Source organism: Vicia villosa, linkage group LG3, assembly GCF_029867415.1.
Source record: "Vicia villosa cultivar HV-30 ecotype Madison, WI linkage group LG3, Vvil1.0, whole genome shotgun sequence".
NCBI classification, from domain to species: Eukaryota; Viridiplantae; Streptophyta; class Magnoliopsida; order Fabales; family Fabaceae; genus Vicia; species Vicia villosa.
The window spans coordinates 58,852,815-58,874,083 of NC_081182.1; the positions used below are offsets into that span (position 1 = coordinate 58,852,815).

Here is a 21,269-nt window from a genome sequence, read left to right on the forward strand (position 1 = left end):
GCAATGGGCTCAAAAGCCTCAGTATCAAAAAAGGTTTCATCTTCTTCATCATGTAGCATAGTGTTGCTTGATTTGATAGTAACAATTTGCTCCACATCAGGATCAATGAGATCAAAATCTTCATCATAATGGGGAGTCATATCATCTATAAGTTGTGTGCCTTTGAGAAACAATCTATATACCTTGCTATTAATAGAACACACACCAGAAGTAAGCTTTCATCCTTACTTCTCACATATTTACACATTGGCTTGCTTGGTCAAGAACGTCATTCTCCTACAGTTTGTCGCGTTAGGCAGCGGATAAGAGTCTACCGGGCATGCTCAATTAAGGTCATAATAATCGACACATATTCTCCACTTTCCAGAAGCTCCCTTAACTATCATGATGTTAAGATATATTTTGCGTATTCTATCTCAAAAATGAAGTTGGCTCCTATCCGTCCTTCAACCTTTCTAGTTTTAGCCTTGAATTTCCCTAGAGACTTCGTTCTTTTTTATTGTGTATGTCAATTTATCTGGTTGGGTGGTCGGAGCGGATTCGGCTAATATGCCTTCTTTTATAGTCGATCGATGGATCTACTGGATCTACGGGGTTTCCTTTCTCCCTTTATTAGTTCTTTGGTTTTAGAGTTGACTTAATTTTTGTAAAACAAATAATAGGATCAGTATGTATAAATGTATAAGAACAACAGGTACAATAAAGAGTCCCACTGGAATGATAGAACATGTTATGTTGGAAAAATTCAGCATTTCGAATAACATGTCACATGGGATGTTACGGCATCATGCTTGAGCTGAAGAGAAGATTTTAATTAAATCTATGTGATTTAATTAATACAGAAGAATGCAGAATATTCAGGGATATTGTGCAAATCAAATAAAGGCTTGATATAATATGACAGGTCTGAAGAATCAATATGAAGATTTGAATAATCATTCAGAAGAATCAAATCAGAATATTGAAGAGATATCTTCGAAGGAAACCTTAGGACGAAGATGTCATACACGAAGATGTCCTAAGGTTTCCTTCTGGATCTCCTCAATTATAGTCGTCGAAGTCGGTAGTTAGATCGGGGAAGTCGGGGGAATATATTCCATAGTTAGGTTGGGAATGAAATGAGCTTTAGATGAAATTTCCTTGTGATTTAACTTTGGATCAAATGGGATTTGATTGTGGATTTTTGCGGGAATTCAATGGTGTTTACCATAGACGACGTCATTATTCTATTGTGAAACCATAATTGGTATTAATTAATTAATTATGTAGGACTTTTGAAACGGTAATATTGATCTCTGATACGGTATCGTGGGGTGAAGCTACAAGATTAACACTGCAACACCTAAGTCAGTTACATATTCCAAAATGAGTGAAGTAAAAGGTGGAGATCAAAAAGTGAAACTTGAATCTGATGTGTTATTGGGTGATTTCAATTGGAGTATTAATGGTTAGACTCTCGCATTAGGCCTTTGACCAACTTAGAACACCGTCATTACTCAAATTTGAATAAACTATTTTGATGCATCCATCCAAAAGACCAAGTTTCACACTTTGGGTCATGCACTAATAGTGTGATGTACGTAAGGGGTGTAATGGAAAAACCTCAATAGATATGGGCTTAAAGGAATGTATTGAAAAATCTCAATAGTAATAGGTGTGAGGTGGTGTATTAAAAAAATCCTAATAATGCTAAACGTGAGAGATGTATTAAAAAATTCAAATTTCACATTAGTTAAAGATAAAACATACAAAAAAAATTATAAAATGGCACCCCTCATCTTACAAACCGATTATATATGAATGAGTTAGACTAAACTCTAATTCTAACCATGAATACTAGAGCTGTCAAAATGGGCCGAAGCCCATGGGCCGGCCCATTAGGCCCGAAAATAATTAGGGCTTAGGCCTTATTTTTCGAGCCCGTTTACATGCGGGCCTTTTTAAGCCAGACCCTAAAAAGCCCTAAAAAATATGGGCCATGGGTAGCCCGCCAGCCCAAAAAAAATTAATTTTTTTAATATAACTAGAAATTATCCTTTCCTAATTCATAAAGGTATGCTATAAACAATTTGTGTATTATGTATTTTAATTTATTTTTAGTATTATAAAGGTATAAATATCAAATAAAAGTTGATGGTTTGACTTAATTTCAAACTAAAAGGTTTCATCCTAATTTAATTATGTAGATAGTATAGAAAAGACACCATGATATATTCTAATTAAAAATAAGGTTGAAATGAGATTTAAAAAGTTATGATGTAATTTTTTATGGTAGGATAGAGTTAGTACAAATCATATATATAACAATTTGCTATAAAATAATATCCCATCAATTTAACTATAATTGTTATAAAATTTTATAACAGCTTGTTGTTATGATTGTTATAAAATTATAATTGTCATGAATATTTATATCTTAAAAAATTTTGGAACAAGTTATTTAATTTTGTGTGCAAAATTAAATATAATTTCTGATGTATTTTGAATAGTTGAAATTAAGTTAATATGTTGTTTTGCATTTTAATTGTAACTTATATAGATTATTTAGAAATCGTTATTTTGGATATGAAAATTGAAGTATATATATATAGGGCATATCATATGAGAATAACATATTTATATGAGAATGTGAGAATGAATCTGAACCATTGGATTTTAAAATAAATGGTAGAGATTACGAGTGAATCTTTTTTTTCTCTCTCCTACATCATTTATTTCAAAATGTAGGAGAGAGAAAAAAAAAGATTCACCTATAATCTCCACCATTTATTTTAAAATTCAATGGTTCAGATTCATTCTCACATTCTCATATAAATATGACATTCTCATATGATATGCCCTCATATATATATATATATATATATATATATATATATATATATATATATATATATATATATATATATATATATATATATATATATAAGTATTATTGCATGCAATTGTATGATTATTAGAAAAATAAGGAGAAATTTTTATTTTTTTAGAAATAGGCCCGTTTAGGGCCGAGGCCCATTTAGGGCCGGGTAGCCCGCAGCCCAGACAGGGTTGGGCCTGGGTAGTAAAAATGGAGCCCATTTAAAAATGGGCTTTTTGCGCCCGGCCCTGAAAAGCCCGAGGCCCGCATGGGTCGGCCCGTTTAAGGCTGGGTAGTCCATTTTGACAGCTCTAATGAATACGTATGGTTGATGTTAATTGATTATATAGTAACTCATCCATAAAGTAAGGAAGAAAACCTAACAAATTAGGGGTGTTCGCGGACCGGTTTGGTTCAGTTTTGAAAAAATTTGATACTCAAATCGATTTAAATTATATGGATTGGTTTGAATTGAATTTGAAAATATTTTTGATAAACCTCAAACCAAACCAAACAGAAAAACAACGGGTTAGTTTGGATTAGATTGATCGGGTAGATTAAAAAATGCAAAAATATTTATAAAAAAATAACTTATTTAAGGAAAATAATTTGTTATAATAAAATATAAAAAATATAGTATTAAAAGTGTTCAATTATAAATACTATACTAGTAATTTTTCCATAATAGATTCAAAAATATATAACAAGATCTAACATAAATACTTTTGAATTTATAATTAATCACTTGAGTTAGTATGATAATGAATGTGTTTTGTAGCTCGGTTAACACAAATACACTAAAAAAAGTTAATGACAAATTAAAAAAAAAAAAAAAAACTTGTCCACATATCATTTCTCTTTTTTCTTATTGAAGTTGAATGCTAGATAGTAATTTTTATGGCAACTAATTATGGTTGGTTATGGTAGACAAATTTGCGGGTAAAAAATTGAAAATTAGATGTCTGAACCAATTGTCATTGAATTTCATTAATTTTGTTCGGTTCTTACCCCAAACGGAAAAAATATCTGATCCAAATACTATGATTTGGTTTGGGTTCCGATTTGATTCGGATTTGCCTGAAACAATAAACACCTCTATAATAAATCCTAAAATATTTTTTAAAAAATATAAATTATATATGTGATATTTTATTTTAAATATTACAGCCATATTTAAGCATTTTAACATAGATGTTTCTACACATTTTTTAAAATTATTATGTTTAAATAGTAATGAATAAATCAATTATAAATTCATTAACAATTCATTAATCCATCGAATTACTAAATAGTTAAATTCAATCTATTTTTAAAGTGAGGGACAGTAGTACTACTGTCTCACACATTTAAAGTGGAACCTATTTTTATGTGGGGCCTATTTTTAAAGTGAGGGACTCACACATGTTTTAACCAATGAGAAAGTGAGTGTTTGAAAGAGTGTTGAAAAGAGAGTGTTGCTAGCACTCCTCTTCAATAAATAGATTTTTTAATGGGTGGATGTGAAATTTTTGTTGTTCTTCCTTCCTATTCTTCAAATAAAACTTGAGTATGTTTTGTAACACGTGAGTACGTCGTAAGTTATTAGTTGTTCATCTAAAATAATCACTTAAACTTGAGTATGTTTCCAGTAAGATCTAATGATGTATCATTATTTGTTGGCTGTTCATCTGCATCTAGCTGCAATATATTTTATCTAACAAGGATACTATATATCACAGTACATTTTGATATGAACGGGGAAAGCATGATATTTAAGTGACCTCATTTGAAAGCATAAATTTTAAATGTTCAATACTTGCAACTGTTTGTACTTACTAAATGAGATGACAAACAATGATACAACAAGTAGATCGTGTACGACACGAAAACATCTGCATACAAATTGTTTAGATTAAAAAGTAGATACTAAGGTAGGTATTACTTAATGATACAACAAACAATGTCTCCCAACAATACTCATGATTCTCGAGAACACAGGCAGATAGAACTAGTTGGGCACGTAGTCGCCGACCTGTATTTCTTTTCTTCTAAATTCTTAAACCAAAATCACTTCAAAACCTCTTGATACATGTTTATCCCACCTACTAAATTAAATTCAAATGATATTATCGTGGTGGTAATCTAGAAAAATACAAGTTATGCCCAAAACAAACATCCAGCAAGATAACTTTTCATTCATTTGTCACTACTAATAACTATTACAAAACCTTACCCATCCAAGTAGGGAATGTTAAAAAGACAACATATATATTCGGTAGAAACATGATCAAGAGATAAATAGATACGACTATATGAAAAGCCTCAATCAACCCTCTCTCACCACATATTCTACATCTTCTCCCACAAATAACCACCCAAAATGTTGGTTACACAAAGCTGTCAAAAAAGGAACTCCTAATATGTTAGTAATCGCCATTTCCAACAACACCTGCTAACACTACACAACCTCTATTCAAGTGGTAATAATACCACACACACCCACATCTCCTAGGCGATTAGCGTAGTAAACCACAAGAAATTATGTTGGCTTGAAAACACTAGGAGGGAAAAAGAAAATAAAATTAAAAACTTGAGAAAAAAAATAAATTCTATAGGTGTATGTTCTCACACCTAATACCTAGACAGTATATAATGCTATCAAAAGTTGAAAATCAGTCCCATGCACTGGTCACCCCAGGACCCGCGCTATTTCCTGCATACCCGCCACCATATCCACCACCATACCCACCAGAAGCCCCATATCCACCACTGCTATTTCCTGCACCATGGTAATCAGAACCACCCCTACTAAATGAACCTTCTCTTCGAAAGTCACGACCACCAAATCGGCCTCCTGATCGACGATTCTTTCCTCCGCCATAGGATGATCGTGCAGCAAACCGCGAAAGCCAGGCAGGTACTTCTTGATTTGCTTCTTGCATCAAATCTCCTAGAGACCTTGCGAGAGATGTATTGTTTTCGTTAAAGAATGCAGTAGCAAGACCTTTCTTTCCTGCTCTCCCTGTCCTTCCAATACGGTGTACATAATCATCAATATCATTGGGAAGGTCAAAGTTAACTACGTGGGCAACATGAGGAATATCAAGACCACGTGCAGCCACATCAGTGGCAACCAATATGGGGGTCTTGCCACTTTTAAAAGACTTTAATGCATATTCTCTTTCCTGCAGGCATCGCAAAATATAAGGAACATACACACAGACAATACATAACTAGGAAACCATATAACGTAAAAAGCTCTAAAAAATAATAACTAGTTCACAAAAATAATTCTAACAAACATTAAGACAACATACATGGCAATTGCAAGCTTCAGCTCCAAAAAAGAAAAAACTAGCTTTAAAAGACAAACATACTACCTCATTTTTACTGTAAATCTTTTTGGCACTTATACATATATAAAGAAATATAATTAATTTTGCATTAAAAAAAGAAACTGCAAGTTATTTTACAAAACTATCTTTCATTGATGTTACTGGAGAGAGAAATTAAAATAATTGAAAGAAAAGAGTGATGGTATATAGGAAAAATAGCCTTAATACTTCATCGGTAATATAAAACGACTTATAATTTGATACATTTTTCTTCAAAGTGACATAGAAACGGAGGGAGTAATAACTAATAGCATAGACCATTGTTGGTCTACATTAGAGTAGAGAAAATTTCCAACGATTAAACATCTCTTCAGTAGTCATAAATCAGTGCTCCATATAAATCATAAATTTTTTTATTAATTTTCAAGGTACCGACGCGTTCCCTTTTAGTTGCTACTTTGTAGAAAAAATTTACTATTTACATGTCGTTATGTTGTTGATTGTTTTATCAATAATACCCTTAATTATTTACTAGAGAGATGGGTAGAATGAAAAAATGAAGGTTTCTTAAAAAGTTAATAAAAGGTTAAGGATATTATAGAAAAAAGACATAATTTCATCAAACATAATAACTCTGTTGATTGCCTTGGTATGGGTAAATAACCTTTAAAAGACAACTATTAAAAAAGATCGGAAGGAGTATAACATTTTTTACAATTTCTAGGGGTGCTCAATGCAAACCATACAATTTAAAATAAAAAAATAAAAATAAAAAGAATCCAAGGAATAACATGTTCTGACCAATTCCTAGAAAAGCTTCATGTGAACCCAACAATTTTTAAAATAAATTCAAGTAAAAAATACTTGAGGGAATCGGGTTCATTGGAATTTTCATAAAGGTATGCAAATGGAATATTTCTTCCATGCCCCATATTAATATGCTGACCCCATATAATGTCAACTTATGCTTTAAGATTTTGTAAATTAAACATTTCATCCATTTTTATTTAGTTTTCACTATGAAAGTTATGTTTGATAGCTTGATTGGTTCATCCATACATCTTTAAAAAATTCTTAATGCAGTGGGTAGACAAACACAAGTATATAGGAGAGTCGGCTAATGGCATCCCTGCTTTACACTTATCAACTCTAAACCAGAAAGGTTACCTTGTACCCATTAATTTTCCACTGCTTTCTTAGAGCATCTCGCACTTTTACAGAACAAAATTGAAAATACATGGGTACACAACTCTGTCGATCAACAATTTTAAAGCATTCGTAGTCTACTCATTGCTATATAGGAAAAATAAAGGTGGAATAGACTAACCTGTTGTGTCCTGTCACCATGAATAGTAGTTGCTGGAAAATTATTAAGACACAACCAGTGTTCCAGAGCATCAGCTCCCTTCTTTGTCTCGACAAAAACTAAAGTCAAAGCTTGCTGCAAATTCCAAAATAATGCATGCAATAGTCTTAGATATTTAGAAAAAGTCAATTCTCAAAAAGGACACACGCGTGCGTCGCGCACATTCACACACAAACACAAAATAAGAAAACACAACTGCCGAGCTAAAAATCATCCATACTAGCAAAAAAATATGTTCAACTGCCAGCAGTCAGCATCACCCGACAGCTGAGACTGACAGACCAGGAGTAGAAATATCATGAAAATTAACACAACAGATTGACCTAAAATGCCAAAACAAAAATCTGACTGCACAAAATAATTGTGCTAGGTTGTATGCATCATGTGCTTCAAAAAAAGTCGATATGCATCACCAAGAACAACCCATCGAGAGTAAATCAATAGAGTTTTGAGATAATTCTAATCATCAGGTTTACTTTAAAAGCTTTTATCCGTTTGCTGGAACACTGATGAAAGCTACATTTTGTATAAGAATAAAGCTGTTACCATAACATTTAATTGCCTAAAAATCCACATCATTGGTTTCATAGTCATGATCAGCATTTCAGTTAATTAATGCACATGCATCAGAGTTCAGCAGCAGATTGAGGAAAAAAACAATAGTATAAACCAGTGTAAATGTGTACTTCTTTACAGCTAATTTTCAAAAACTGAGATGCACTTTAAGAAAAACTGAGAATACCTTTCCTTGTACACCATTTGCTCTCTGTGCATGAAGAAGGTCCATGAGATGGCTTCTCTTGTCAGACTCTTGAACATACTCAACTCTTTGGTCAATTAAATCGGTACTTGATCCCACCCTTCCAACAGCCAGAAAAATATAATTTGAAAGGAAATCGGAGGCTAGTCTCTGCATGTCAACAGCAAATTACCACAAAAGTCAAAGAAGTAACAAGGAGCTATATGTCAAACAAATAATAACCTTCTGAATTATTTACTATACCACCAGCAAATTTATTGCCTTAAATCAAATTAGACATTTCCATTATTTAATTCTAACAGCACTACACCGTACTAAGAGAGGGACGGAAGGAGTAGTTGAGGGAAAATTAACGCCAGATGTGAATATGCAATGCACAAACACGTAAGTAAAATGATCTCAAACAGCCCTTAATAATAAGGGGGGCATCTCTCTAACATAGATGAATGTTCTCTTCATTAAAATTAAATTTCAACACAATAAAATATAAACAAATGTATAGGAGATAAAAAAAAAAGGGAGACAAAATCTAACAGGTCCCAATGTTGTAGAAAAGCTGAGGAAAATTAACCAACAAGTTACACATATACATATACGAAAGGATGTTTTGCTTGTTTCTTTTTCATAAAATATAAAAAATCAAACCTGTATCTCTTTTGGAAAAGTGGCACTGAACAGCATAGTCTGTCTCGCCCCTGCTGGAGGCATGTCCATTTGTTCCACAATCTTCCTTATCTGTGGCTCAAAACCCATATCCAGCATCCGATCTGCCTCATCTAAGGCAAGATACCTAATCATCGACAGTGAAACTCTAGCTCTTTCCAACAAATCTACCAACCTTCCAGGAGTCGCGACAAGAATGTCCACCCCTCTCTCAAGCTCTCGTAGCTGGAATATTACATTTTGTTATAATCAATACAAAAATATGAACATTTTGTAAAGACGTTAAAAAAGAAAAATATGATTGGCCATTCAAGAACGATATTTAAGTGTCTAGTGCAAATTGGATCATTTCAACAACAAAAGGAAGAACAAAATCAACAAGAGAATAGCAGAAAGAGCAATATTTAGTTTACACAGTTTCAAAATCTCTCATGTTTATTTAGAAAATCGTGAGGTTGATTTTATGAATAGATATAGTCATTCAGACCATATATCAGAACCTCCGACATACAAAACAAAAATATTGAATGTGAATTATAGACAGTATAATTTAAAGTTTTGCATCAAAAGCTTCAGAATCAACATAAACCCAGGTAACAATAACTAAGCATTATACCACTAGGTTGGGTTAGCAATGTGGATCAATCACTACACAAAGATGATAATTTAAGCATGATCTATCAAGATTAGCATCACATTACATGGTTATCTTGAATAATAAATTCTGAGAAGCAATGATGCAGATTCAATAATATACAAAAATAAAACATAGGACAAAAACCTGCTGGTTTATTGGAGCTCCACCATAAGCAACAACCACCCTAACCCCTGTCTGGTACGAAAATTTCCTAGCCTCTTCGTGAATCTGAAATCAAACGACAAAATTTTCAATATATAATTTTTTCACGGCAAAGCTACACCAGTTTAAAATGAATATCATAATACAAAGTTAACTACACAAAAATCTCATTCACCTGCATCGATAGCTCTCTAGTTGGAGAGAGAACAAGGGCAAGTGGACACACAGTCCGCACCCCACGAGGCGGCCTCTGCGCAGGTTGTCCGGTCATAATTCCACTGATAATTGGAAAACAAAAAGCCGCAGTCTTTCCGGAACCAGTCTGCGCACAAGCCATCAAATCCCTTCCCGCAAGAGATATCGGTATTGCATGCCGCTGAACCGGCGTAGGCCTCACATATTTGCACCGTCTTATATTCTCATTAAGCGCATCCCCCAAGTCAATCTCAGCAAAAGTATTCACCGGCGGAGGAACATTACCACCGCTAGTCTCCACCGGAATATCCTCATAAGCATCAAAATTTATCCCGGTATTCTCCTGCTCCTCTTGAGTAACAGGCTCCTCAGAATCATCCTGATCTGCAAAAGGATTAGCCTCCCGCCTATCCCAACCACCACCACCAGTCCTGTTCCCAAAACCACCAGGACGACCACGGTAATCGTTCCTCTGCGGCGGCGCCCAACGCGATCCGGAATTTTCATTCCCAGACGGAGCATTAAAATTCCCCGACGAAGCTGAAGCAGGTAGCGGCGGCGGCGCGTTAGCTCCACGGTTCCTCAGATGAGGAGGAACATAAACAGGGCGAGAAGGAGGTTGAGAGGTTGCATTGTTAGCCGAAGTTGGAAGTGGTGCATTTTCGGCCGCGGAATTTGCAGCCAAATCAGCCCATGAAGATCGCATAGTATCAAACCCTGAAATTCAACAAATCGAAACAAAACATTTGGATCTCTAATCTGTAAAATTAAAAACCTAAGCATAAAAAGAAAAGAAAAAGTGTGGAATGAAGAGAGAAGAAGATAGAACCTGTGTTGAGAAAAGAGTAAAACCCTGAAACGAAGAAGAGAGAGAGAGTTGTTGAGAAAAGATCGAGAAACCCTAAACGCCACAAAGACGAGAGACAGCAAAAGAAACGCCTTCAAAATTGGGATGAATGGATACAAAAATATCTAATGCGTATTCTCTTTCTCTATTTTATTTTATTATAATTTTATTTTGTTTTTTTATTTTCTATTTTTCTTTTTGAGATTTTTTAGGAGACTAAAAAGTTCATAAATAACTCCTCCATTCTCTACGCTTCAACGTTAAGATTCTGTTTCTTTAATATTTGCGGCCCCGAAAATCTCTTTTAGCCATTCTTACTTTTTGAGATCAAATTAAACCCGGATTTTATATTCCCTAGATTACGTTGTTCAAATATCTTCTCTTTTATAAACTAGATTTTAGTATTACAAATATGCTATTAATTATTTAAAAGTAGTGTTTATATATGAAAAAAATAATAGTTAATATTATAGTTTAAAATAAAACTAATATTTAATTTAAATTATTTTTGTATTAAAATGATATTTATTTTGAAATAGAAGGAAGGTAGTAGTTATCAAATCTTTTTGAGTTAAAGCATCACGTTTCAAATTAAAGTATGATAAGTTTTAAATAGTTAAAAAAAGAGTATCACGTTTGATATTATGAAAAGGTATCACGTTTAAAATGATTTGGAGAAATACCAAACATTACTTTAAGTAAGGGTGACTCAACTTGAAGAATCCAAGATTAGTATATAAAAAAACCTAACCTGATAACTAATATTTGTATATAAAAAAATTGCTTAAATTATTGTTAGATTTCATTTTGATTTTTTAAGTTTTTTTATTCATTTTAATTTCTTTATAAAATCCTAAATGATAAGTAATTTAATCCTTTAATTTTTTTTAATCTAGGGTTGGCCCAATACATATAGAGGTCTAAAGGCAAATTTTAAAATAAAATGTTTTCAAACAATCAAATTTATATTTATATTTATTTTTTATTTTTTAATATACAAAATTATTTATGAAAATTTAAGTACTTATAAAATTATATAACTTTATAAATTATATAACTTTATAAATATAAAAAATAAAAATAAAAATCTTCATTTTCTATACTAAATGTTAAATGAGTCAAAAAAAATTATGATAATAACTTGTTTTTAACCATAGTATTTTACATTGTAAATTAATACATTATTAAAATACCAAGTTGTTTAAAGACTTAAGAAGAGAAAGAAATTGCATCTCATTTAAATTCAAAACGGGCACCCAATTATGCATACAGAAAAGGGTGTGAAATGTACACTATTTTTATCGAAAGCATGACATATATCTAAAGGGCAATAAATAGTGAGAATGTCTTAATTCACCCTTGATGCTCTTAGACATCGGGCACTATGCTCCCTGTTTTAAGAGATATATATCAGAAAATACTTTTTTTTCCAAAATATATTTTTTTTTCTCTAGCAACATCTACGGCAATATTGTAAACTGGTAAATGTTGGGAAAAACTTTAACATAATCCAGTGTAGAGAATGTTCTAAAGGGATACATTCGGAACCAATAAATATGGGATCTTTCTGTGGATATAGCTACGGAAACAAGTTTGATAGAAAATGGTTGGTCCATATTCACCTAGATTTTAAATAAATTTGAGGTTTCTTATGTTGTCTTTCACATAAACACAAGAATATCTCAACTGTATGATATTAACATTCATTGGTATGTCGCAAGTGTCTCCTTCTCCGACAGCAAAACATCAGGGCGGACGATGAAATTCACCGAGTACACCTTGCTCGACGATATCATTGACAAAATCCACTATCGCCTACCTTACACTACTAGAAAATTCGCTTTTAGTGACCGAATTAGAGACCGAAAATGCTTAAAAATCGGTCACTAAAACGTTTAGTGACCGATTTAGTGACCATTATTTTTCGGTTGAAAAAGTGCTAGTCGCTAAGCATTTGTGACAAATTTAGTGACCGAAATTTAGAGACCGAATTTGTGACCGAATTCAGTGACCGATTTAGAGACCGATTTTAGTGTTTTTTTTCATAAAATAAAATCAAAAGTTGTGATACCTAGGAATCGAACTTGTGACCTCCACATATTTTAAGAAGAACTTGCCACTACACCACTTTACATCTTTTGTTATATTTTATATTGAAACATATATACATATAGTTTTGACAAATATATTATATGTTAAAACAATAAAAAATATGAAAATTTTATTAAAAATTAAAAATTGAAAGAGAATTAAAATCTTTAAAAAAATGGAAAGGAAATAATAATATAATAAACAGGATTAAAAATAAATAAAAAAACAATAAATATTAGTGACCGAAATTTCGGTCTCTAATTTTTATTTATAAATTAAATTGCATAAAAAAATATTTTTTGTGACCGATTTAGTGACCTCTTAAAATTTGCTCATGAATATCAAATTTTGGTGGCTAATTCGGTCACTATAGTGACTGAAATTTCGGTCACTAAATTTTGGTCTCTAAATCGGTGGCTAATGTATTTTAGTGACCGATTTAGTGACCTATTAAAATTGGCTCATGAATATCATATTTCGGTGGCTAATTCGGTCACTATAGTGACCAAAATTTTTTGGTCACTAAATCGGTCACTAAAAGCGAATTTTCTAGTAGTGTTATAGAGACAAACGAAAGGTTGTGAAGCTCGAGTATCGTTCACCTTCAGTTGACAACGAAGGGAACATCGTTTACAACAACTTTGAACTCAAGAGCCGAGAAGATATTTTGGCAATGTGGTGAACGTATTTCGGTTTCGAAGAGAAAATCCCACTCGAGTTGGTAGCAACAGTACGAAGAACGGTCGAGCAAATCTTAGAGATGTGCAAGCGTCTATCGGACTATTGAAATGTAATATTTAATTTTTAGTTGAAATCATCAATATAATGCCGATTTTATTTTATGAATGTTGATTTTATCGTTGCAATATTGATTTTCTGATATTTTGTTTCTAGTTTTCTTCCGTAAATATGCATACAAAAATATTTCGTAGATGAACCTCCAAAACAAACTAGTGTTAAGTAAAAAAATGCGTCCGAAGATACATCTCCAAAAACATAGGTATTTTTAAAAATACACATGGTACCTAAAAACCCTAAGGAGGTGGAGTAAGAAATTCTTTAAATAATTGAAGGCCAAGGCGGGAGTTTTGGTGGCCTGCACCTTGGGTGAGGCCTATTTTAATCCTATACATTATAATTATTACATATTTTGGTTGTTTAAGTTACACATTTCAGTCACTTTATTACTTTTAGTAATATTAAATATTTATTTTGGATAAATATTTGTAACTTAGAAATCAAAGTGAATAACATTTAAAAATTGATAGACTAAAATGTGTATCACGTGATGTGGGAGTCTTATAGAGAAGATATTTATGCATTTAAATTGATATTCTTACATTTGAATTTAGAACAACTTAGAACAATTTAAGGTGTTATTTGTTATTTTTGTTGTATTGATGTATTTGTAAAATATGCGTAAATGTAAGATATCAAAAATGTAAATGAGAGATAAACACAATGGTATACATTTTTAACTATTAAGTGTTCAAATAACACAACTCATTGTATATCATCATTTTATAAAAAAATCATATTGTAATACGGTGGGAGAACTGACTTTCAAAAATGTTGCGGATAGCAAGAGTCGCCACCGACTTTTATTTTATCCAATTGGAAAGACAAAAAGAACAGGAAAGACCTTTAAAAGATTTTGAGTTCGGGGGTAGGTTATACAAAAGGAATGTGTAAGCACCTTTTGCATCCATGGTTATCCATGGGCTCTTAATTGCTTAGCTCACTTTTTGTTTTTAAAATGTTTGAAGTGTAGTGTGTGAATAGGAAAAGGATTTCAATAAGGACTTTAGCTTGTAAATAAGCGTAGTCTTTTTGAATTGATTTGAAAAATGAGTGTGAAAAGTAATTTGAATTTGAATAGTGAGTAAGCAGTTAAAAGCATCTACCCTAAGTTTAATGTCTTTCTGTTCTTTAAGATTTTCGTTTGAAAGGGCTATCCATACCATAAGGAGGGTAGGTAGTCATTTCATTGGATGTGAAAAGGGTCATCGAGGATTATCGTTTGCTATAAGTCTATCCATACCATAAGAGAGGTAGGAAGTCTTAGGAAAAGATGAAATAGTCATTTAGACAACCAGTGAGGACACCTTAGCATTCGAAAGGGACGATCATCATCTTATCGTTGGCAACATCGAGGGACAAGATCATATAAGCCGAAGGCAACATCGAAGGGACTTATGATCTTTGATGATGATAATGAACTGAGGGAAACATTACTAAGGTATCCTCGTATTCGAGGGACTTGACTATTTTTAAATCGAAGGCAGCATAAGAGGAATTACCCTAAAGGTCCGGGTGTGCAATAATCACGTGATTCAGTTCGGATATTTTTATCTTGTATTAGACAAACTAAATTCATTAAATTGTTGTCACCCCCTACTGTTACTAACCACGCAGTTAAAATATCAGCAGAAAATATAAACCTCAGCTATAGTTATAAGGTGCGGAAAGTAAAGGCAGAAAAGTAAATCCTAATTACTATTACATTTAAAATGAATGAGCGACCTATATACCTTCTAGAATTTTAAATGACAGAAAATTAAATAATTGAATAAAAGGCAAAAAATTAAACAAAGGGAAATTAAACAAAAAGCAAAAAATAAAGGGAAAATTAAACATAGGTCCTTCGACAATCAAGGGAATATGAGATGAGAAGAGAAATTCACTGTAATGCAGAAATTCAATGTTTAAAGACAAAAGAGGTAAACCTAAACCTTAAAGGTTAACTGCTAAAACCTAATGGGTAAGATAAACCTACATGGTTACAACCTGAGCCTACAGTTAAAAGGCAAACCCTACCTTAAGGTTTTTAAGGTTTTCCTAGGTTATCTATGGTTTTGAAGTTTAAAGACTAAACCTAAAAATCTAATCATAATTAATTATTAACCTAAAAAATTTAAAATTTAAAAACTAATTATAAACTTAATTAATTATTAATCTAAAAAAATTTAAATTAAAAAACTAATTATAAACCTAATTGATTATTAATCTAAAAACTTTAAATTAAAAACTAATTATTAAACCTATTTAATTATTAATCTAATTCTAAAATTGAATTAAAAAAAACTAATTATAAAACTTATTTAATTGTTAACCTAATTCTAAAATTAAATTAAAATAAATTTAAATTATTAATCAAAAACTAAATCAAAATTATTTATTAAATCTAAATTTAATTTATAAACTAAACCTAATTTGAAATAAGTGTGTAGTAAAAAAAGGAGAAAAAATAAAAAGACTATGTAAATAATAATAAAAGAAATTAAAAAAACAACCTGGCGCCTGATCCTGTATGGCGCATTTGAGAGGTCCATGGTGGACCTGCAGCTTGGTGGGCGTTAGATCCAATCTGAGAATGATTCTAAGGCTTTGACAGGGGAGTGCACCGTGACCCCTCTCTTCAGGCATGTACAGGATCTGCAACAGGTTACCTTTTAAAAAAAATATGTTTGGACGAGGGATCGAACCCACGCCCCTATACTCACCTGGCGCCTTTACCAACTCAACCAATAACTCATGTTGTTTATTAAACGCGTCCATATGATCATATCTAAAACGCAACGCACTGGATTGGAAAACGCGCGCGAACTTCAAATGGCCCATTGACCTGGTGACACGCCATCGTCTTCCTCGTGGAGACCTGTAATTATCCTTCTGATTTGCTACGAGTTAGCTACGACTTCGTTCATAGCCAATTCACATGCCATTCGAAACAAACTCATACCTACATGAAAATTAAAATCAAGACCACATTTGAATTCGTCTTGGTCATGCGAATCTAACGGTACCTGTATTAAGCCCTAATTTGTGCTAAATTAAAGAGCCCCATTTTAAAGCTCACGAACCCTAACATGGTGAATGCCTCATATTAATGAATAAATGCAATTAAAATTCCAGAAACATTCATCACATCATACTGATCACAAATATGCAACAAAAATTCGTTTATGATGCAAAAATCATTGAAACCGAGCGTAAGTCAGAATAGGCAAACCGTAATGAATTAAGAGTGATTCTGAATGCTTTAGCCTTCGTGAATGATTGGAATTCCTTTAGGGATGTTCAGAGAACGTGTTTGAATCACCAAGACTCCCTGAATTTGTCTGTAACCTTGAATTCGATCTCTCTCTCTTCTTGAAATTTTAAGAGCTTCAACTATGGCTTTGTCTGCAGAATCTCGTCCCCTAATGCCTTGGACAAGTTGTATACTTATAGGAGAATTAATTAGGGTAATGAAAACATATCAAATCCTTTTGAATCAAGCAAATTGGATTCGATTGGAAATTGATTTTCAATGTTGCTAATTATGGCCAATCTCAATCTTTCTCAATCTAATCTTCCTTGCACGAATTTAAGTTTAATTTTGTGATATTTTGATGATTGAAACTGATTAAAACTAAAAGCAAATCAAATATTTTCCTATTTTTCTCGAATATTTGATTTATAATGCATTTTTTCATGAATTAAATTCAATAAAAAATCAAATATTAATAAAAAATCCGTGGCTTTGGATTTGGACCTCTTTGATAACTTGAGGATCAAGATTGAATCAAAAAAGGTTGGGCCGATTTGCAAGAAAACTCATTTTGAACCATATTTGTTTCACATTTTTCACCCAAATTTGTCCAACTTTGACAAGACCTATCTCTCTCAATTTTTAAGATATGGCAGATTTCTAGGACTTTTTGGAAAGATCAAGATGTTATTTACAAGCCACTTTGGAACACTTTTCCCATTTGGAGATTTTATCTTGATGATATGGGCTTTGACAAAAAACTGCTTTTGGTTGACTTTCAAAAGGAACCTGTAATGTTTTGGCTCATATCTCCCAAATGAAGCATTTTTGGCCTTGGCCTTAGAGAGACAAAGTTGTAGAGAATTCAATTTCCTTTAAAATAGGCCTTGGTTGGGAAATTTCTGATGTTCCATGTGAAATTTAGGTCAAAAACCCTAATTTAGAAACTGAGTTTTGTTGATTTATGAACTTTCCTTGATGAATCATGATCAACCATTGATCAATTGATGAATGTTACTTCAAAATAAGAATGTTTACCAAAAATCAGGAATTTTGACTGTATTTTGACCACAGTTGACTTTTAGGTCAAACTAGTCGACTATTGACTATCTGAGCATTTGACTGAGCGATCTTGGGAATTGAAACTTGAGTTTTGTCATAGGAATAGTTTGAACCCTAATAAGTTATATGAAGTCCATTGGAGGTATTGATTCATCAATTTTCGTTTAAGGAATTCAAAACCCTAGTTTAGAAGCCTTTGATTAGGAGAGTGTGCACTTAGTCAAACCTTGAGCCTTTGATACTTGAATGAGCTTAACAGTAAAAATATGATGGGCAAATTTTGGGGTATGACACATATAATAATACCCTTTTTACAGAAGCGTGTCAAATTTGAGACTCAATTTTGGAGTAATTACAATGGGACTCTATAGGTTGATCATAATAACATAAGTGTTGTATTTCATTTTAATAAATGTAAGCATACCTTGATTGTGGTGAAGAATGGACAGTGGTGAGTAAAGTTATTAGAGATAAAGGTAAGAAAAAATGTATGTTGAATCATCTTCTGTTGTTAATTATGAAAATGGTTTTGAGGCCTTATGGGTGATGCATAACCCATAAGGGCCCTGTGATAAGGGACCATGTTAGTCTCTTGAAATATAAGAGGGTTGAATAAAACAGGTAAACTTAGGGAGATTAGATCCCGTCTCCTAAAGTTAAGACCTAATAGTATTGTGTTGATAGAGACTAGAGTTAAGCAATCAAGAGCCTGTTTGGTTAGAGATAAACTTAAGCTCAATGATAGATATATGGGAAATTATCAATATAATGATAATGGAAGGATATGGATTGAGTGGGACCATACAAAGGTGGACATAAAGCACATACACGGTGCTGATCAATTTATCCATTTTGGTGTCTATGACAATTTGGGAGTATTTAAACATTGGTTGACAACCATTTATGCACATAACCAATTGGATGGTAAAAGACTGCTTTAGAAAGATATGGGGAATTTGCATAAGAATCAGCAGGGTCCTTGGTGTATCATTGGTGATTTCAACAATGTTGCAAAGGCTCAAGATAGGATAGATGGAAAGATAGTGACTGAGGTTGAATATGTGGATATGCAAAATATGATGACAAATACAGTGCTAAGTGAAATAGATAGTATTTGATATTTCTTCACATGTTCAAACAAACATATAGTAGGGACCATTTACTCTAGAATTGACAGGGTGTTGGGGAATGTTGAATGGTTCCAAAACAATATTGATTCAACATTGAATGTCCCCCCTAATGTCTCTGATCATGCTCTACTTTGTGTGGCAGATCTGAACACTAAGAGAAACTACAAAGGTAAGTTTAAATTTTATAATTGTATGGCTGATTTATAGTTGGTTATGAAGACGTGGTAAGCAATAGCTGGAGACAATCTTCGGAGGCAGCCCTATGTATGTACTTTGGCACAAGTTGAAAAGGCTGCAACCAGTGTTAAAGATATTCAGCAAGTCCATTTCAAATGTGAAGCAACAGGTGGTGCAAGCTAGAAATGATCTTGAGGCAGCCCAACATGATCTAATGAGTAACATTATGGATAGCCAGAGAATTGCTATGGTAAAGAAGCTCACTGAGGATGTCATAAAATGGAATAATTTGGAGGAAAATATGCATATGCAAAGATCCAAAATAGATTATCTCAGGTTGGGTGATGGGATTAATTCATATTACCATGCAACCTTAAAAACCAAACAAAATTCTAAGAGTATGGGGATTCTACATAGGTCTCATGGGACTATTCTCACAGACCAGAGGGAGATTGAGAAGGAATTTATGGAGTTTTGTGGCAATCTTATGGGCAAGGCAACTGACAAACTAAAGCATGTGGACATTGAAGTAATGAGAAATGGCAGGCAACTTAGCTTAGAAAACAAAGCTTTCTTGGTGGGCTGACGTAAGTGTTGTTTGCACCAAAGTGAGTTACTCATCTCTTGTGTTATCTTTATTCCTTTTCTGCTTCATCATCTTGTATAAAGTAAGACTTTATTCACTGTTGTCATACTGGTTTATCACGTTAGACCAGTTGTCACAACACCGTGCCTGACATTTGTCTCATCAGGAACAAAATTTAATAAATGATATGGAAAAAGCCCCATCTTCCCTAAGTGTCAATTCTCGGATCCCTCAAGCCAATTGTAACGTCAAACTAGGCAACAAAGTTCGTTAATCCCTAAGTCACAATTCCTAATCATAATATCTCTAGTCAATTAGAGAATTCAATAGTTAAAAGTAGGCCTGATAAACAACCCTAGGGTCAGTAGCCACTATTATTAAGATCAATTTGAATGTCGTAATAAACAAAAGGCAATGTGCATAATCAATAATTGAATAATAACAAAGATTCAAAACAATTACATTAATATCATCTGATCATATGTCCCAATCAAGTAATAAAGGCTCATCATCAAATAAAACCTAACCTAAGAGGAATCTAGATACTCATGTTGAAATTAATCAATACCAATAGTCTAGATTCAAAGAACATGAAGAGTCCTTGAAGAAAAAGCTCTCCAATAGCTTCAATGGTCTCCAAAAGCTCAAATATCGCTCTTAAACGTCACTTTCAGGTCTTGGTAGGCAAATGATGACAAAATTACTAGCATGTGGACTAATGTTGTTGTCAAAATAATAAAAATTAAATTCGTCTCTACATAGATTGCGAACTTTAAAAAAAATAATTTATGCGATGTAAATTTAACAGTAAACCAGGGGGTGTTTAAGGTTGTTTTGGTCGAAAACGCAAGAAATGAGTTGTAAAGCAATAATGAGAAAAGCGGTCAGGTCGTCTTATCAGAATTTCCTATATCTATTTGATTGATGAAACACGCGCTGACTACAGAGTTACACGACAAATTAACTCTACCAGTATACTCAATCCCTTGGCACATAGCTCACTAATCTAGGCGTCAACTCTCCAACCCCACATACCAATTCTCCCGTCATATTAGGCAACAAAATATGTTAATCCATTAGTCACGATTCCTAATCATACTATCCTTAGTCAATTAGAGAATCAAACATTTAAAGTAGTTCAAAAATATAGCCCTAGGATTAGTAGTCACTATATATCAACATCGATTTGAATGTCGTAACAATCAAAAAGCAATGCGCACAATCAATAACTAAATAATAACAATAAGTCAGAACAATAATATTAACATCATCCGATCATATGTCTCAATCTAATAAAAACAGGTTTATCATCAAATTTGACTTAACCTAAGAGAATCTAGCTACTCGTGTTGACTTAATTCAATACCAGTGGTGTAGATGAGAAGAACA

General features: G+C 32.8%; 1 protein-coding gene across 1 annotated transcript; it reads right to left on the minus strand.

The window, feature by feature from the left end:
* Positions 1-5,011: 5,011 nt before the first annotated feature.
* LOC131661590 (DEAD-box ATP-dependent RNA helicase 37-like) lies at positions 5,012-10,943 on the minus strand. The gene is made up of 7 exons (XM_058931184.1): positions 10,784-10,943; positions 9,935-10,671; positions 9,742-9,825; positions 8,943-9,185; positions 8,280-8,447; positions 7,499-7,612; positions 5,012-6,021 (listed from the first exon to the last, which is right to left on the minus strand). Exons 2-7 carry the CDS (start codon positions 10,658-10,660, stop codon positions 5,509-5,511), a joined length of 1,848 nt encoding a protein of 615 aa, XP_058787167.1. The 5' UTR covers positions 10,661-10,671; positions 10,784-10,943; the 3' UTR covers positions 5,012-5,508.
* Positions 10,944-21,269: the final 10,326 nt, after the last annotated feature.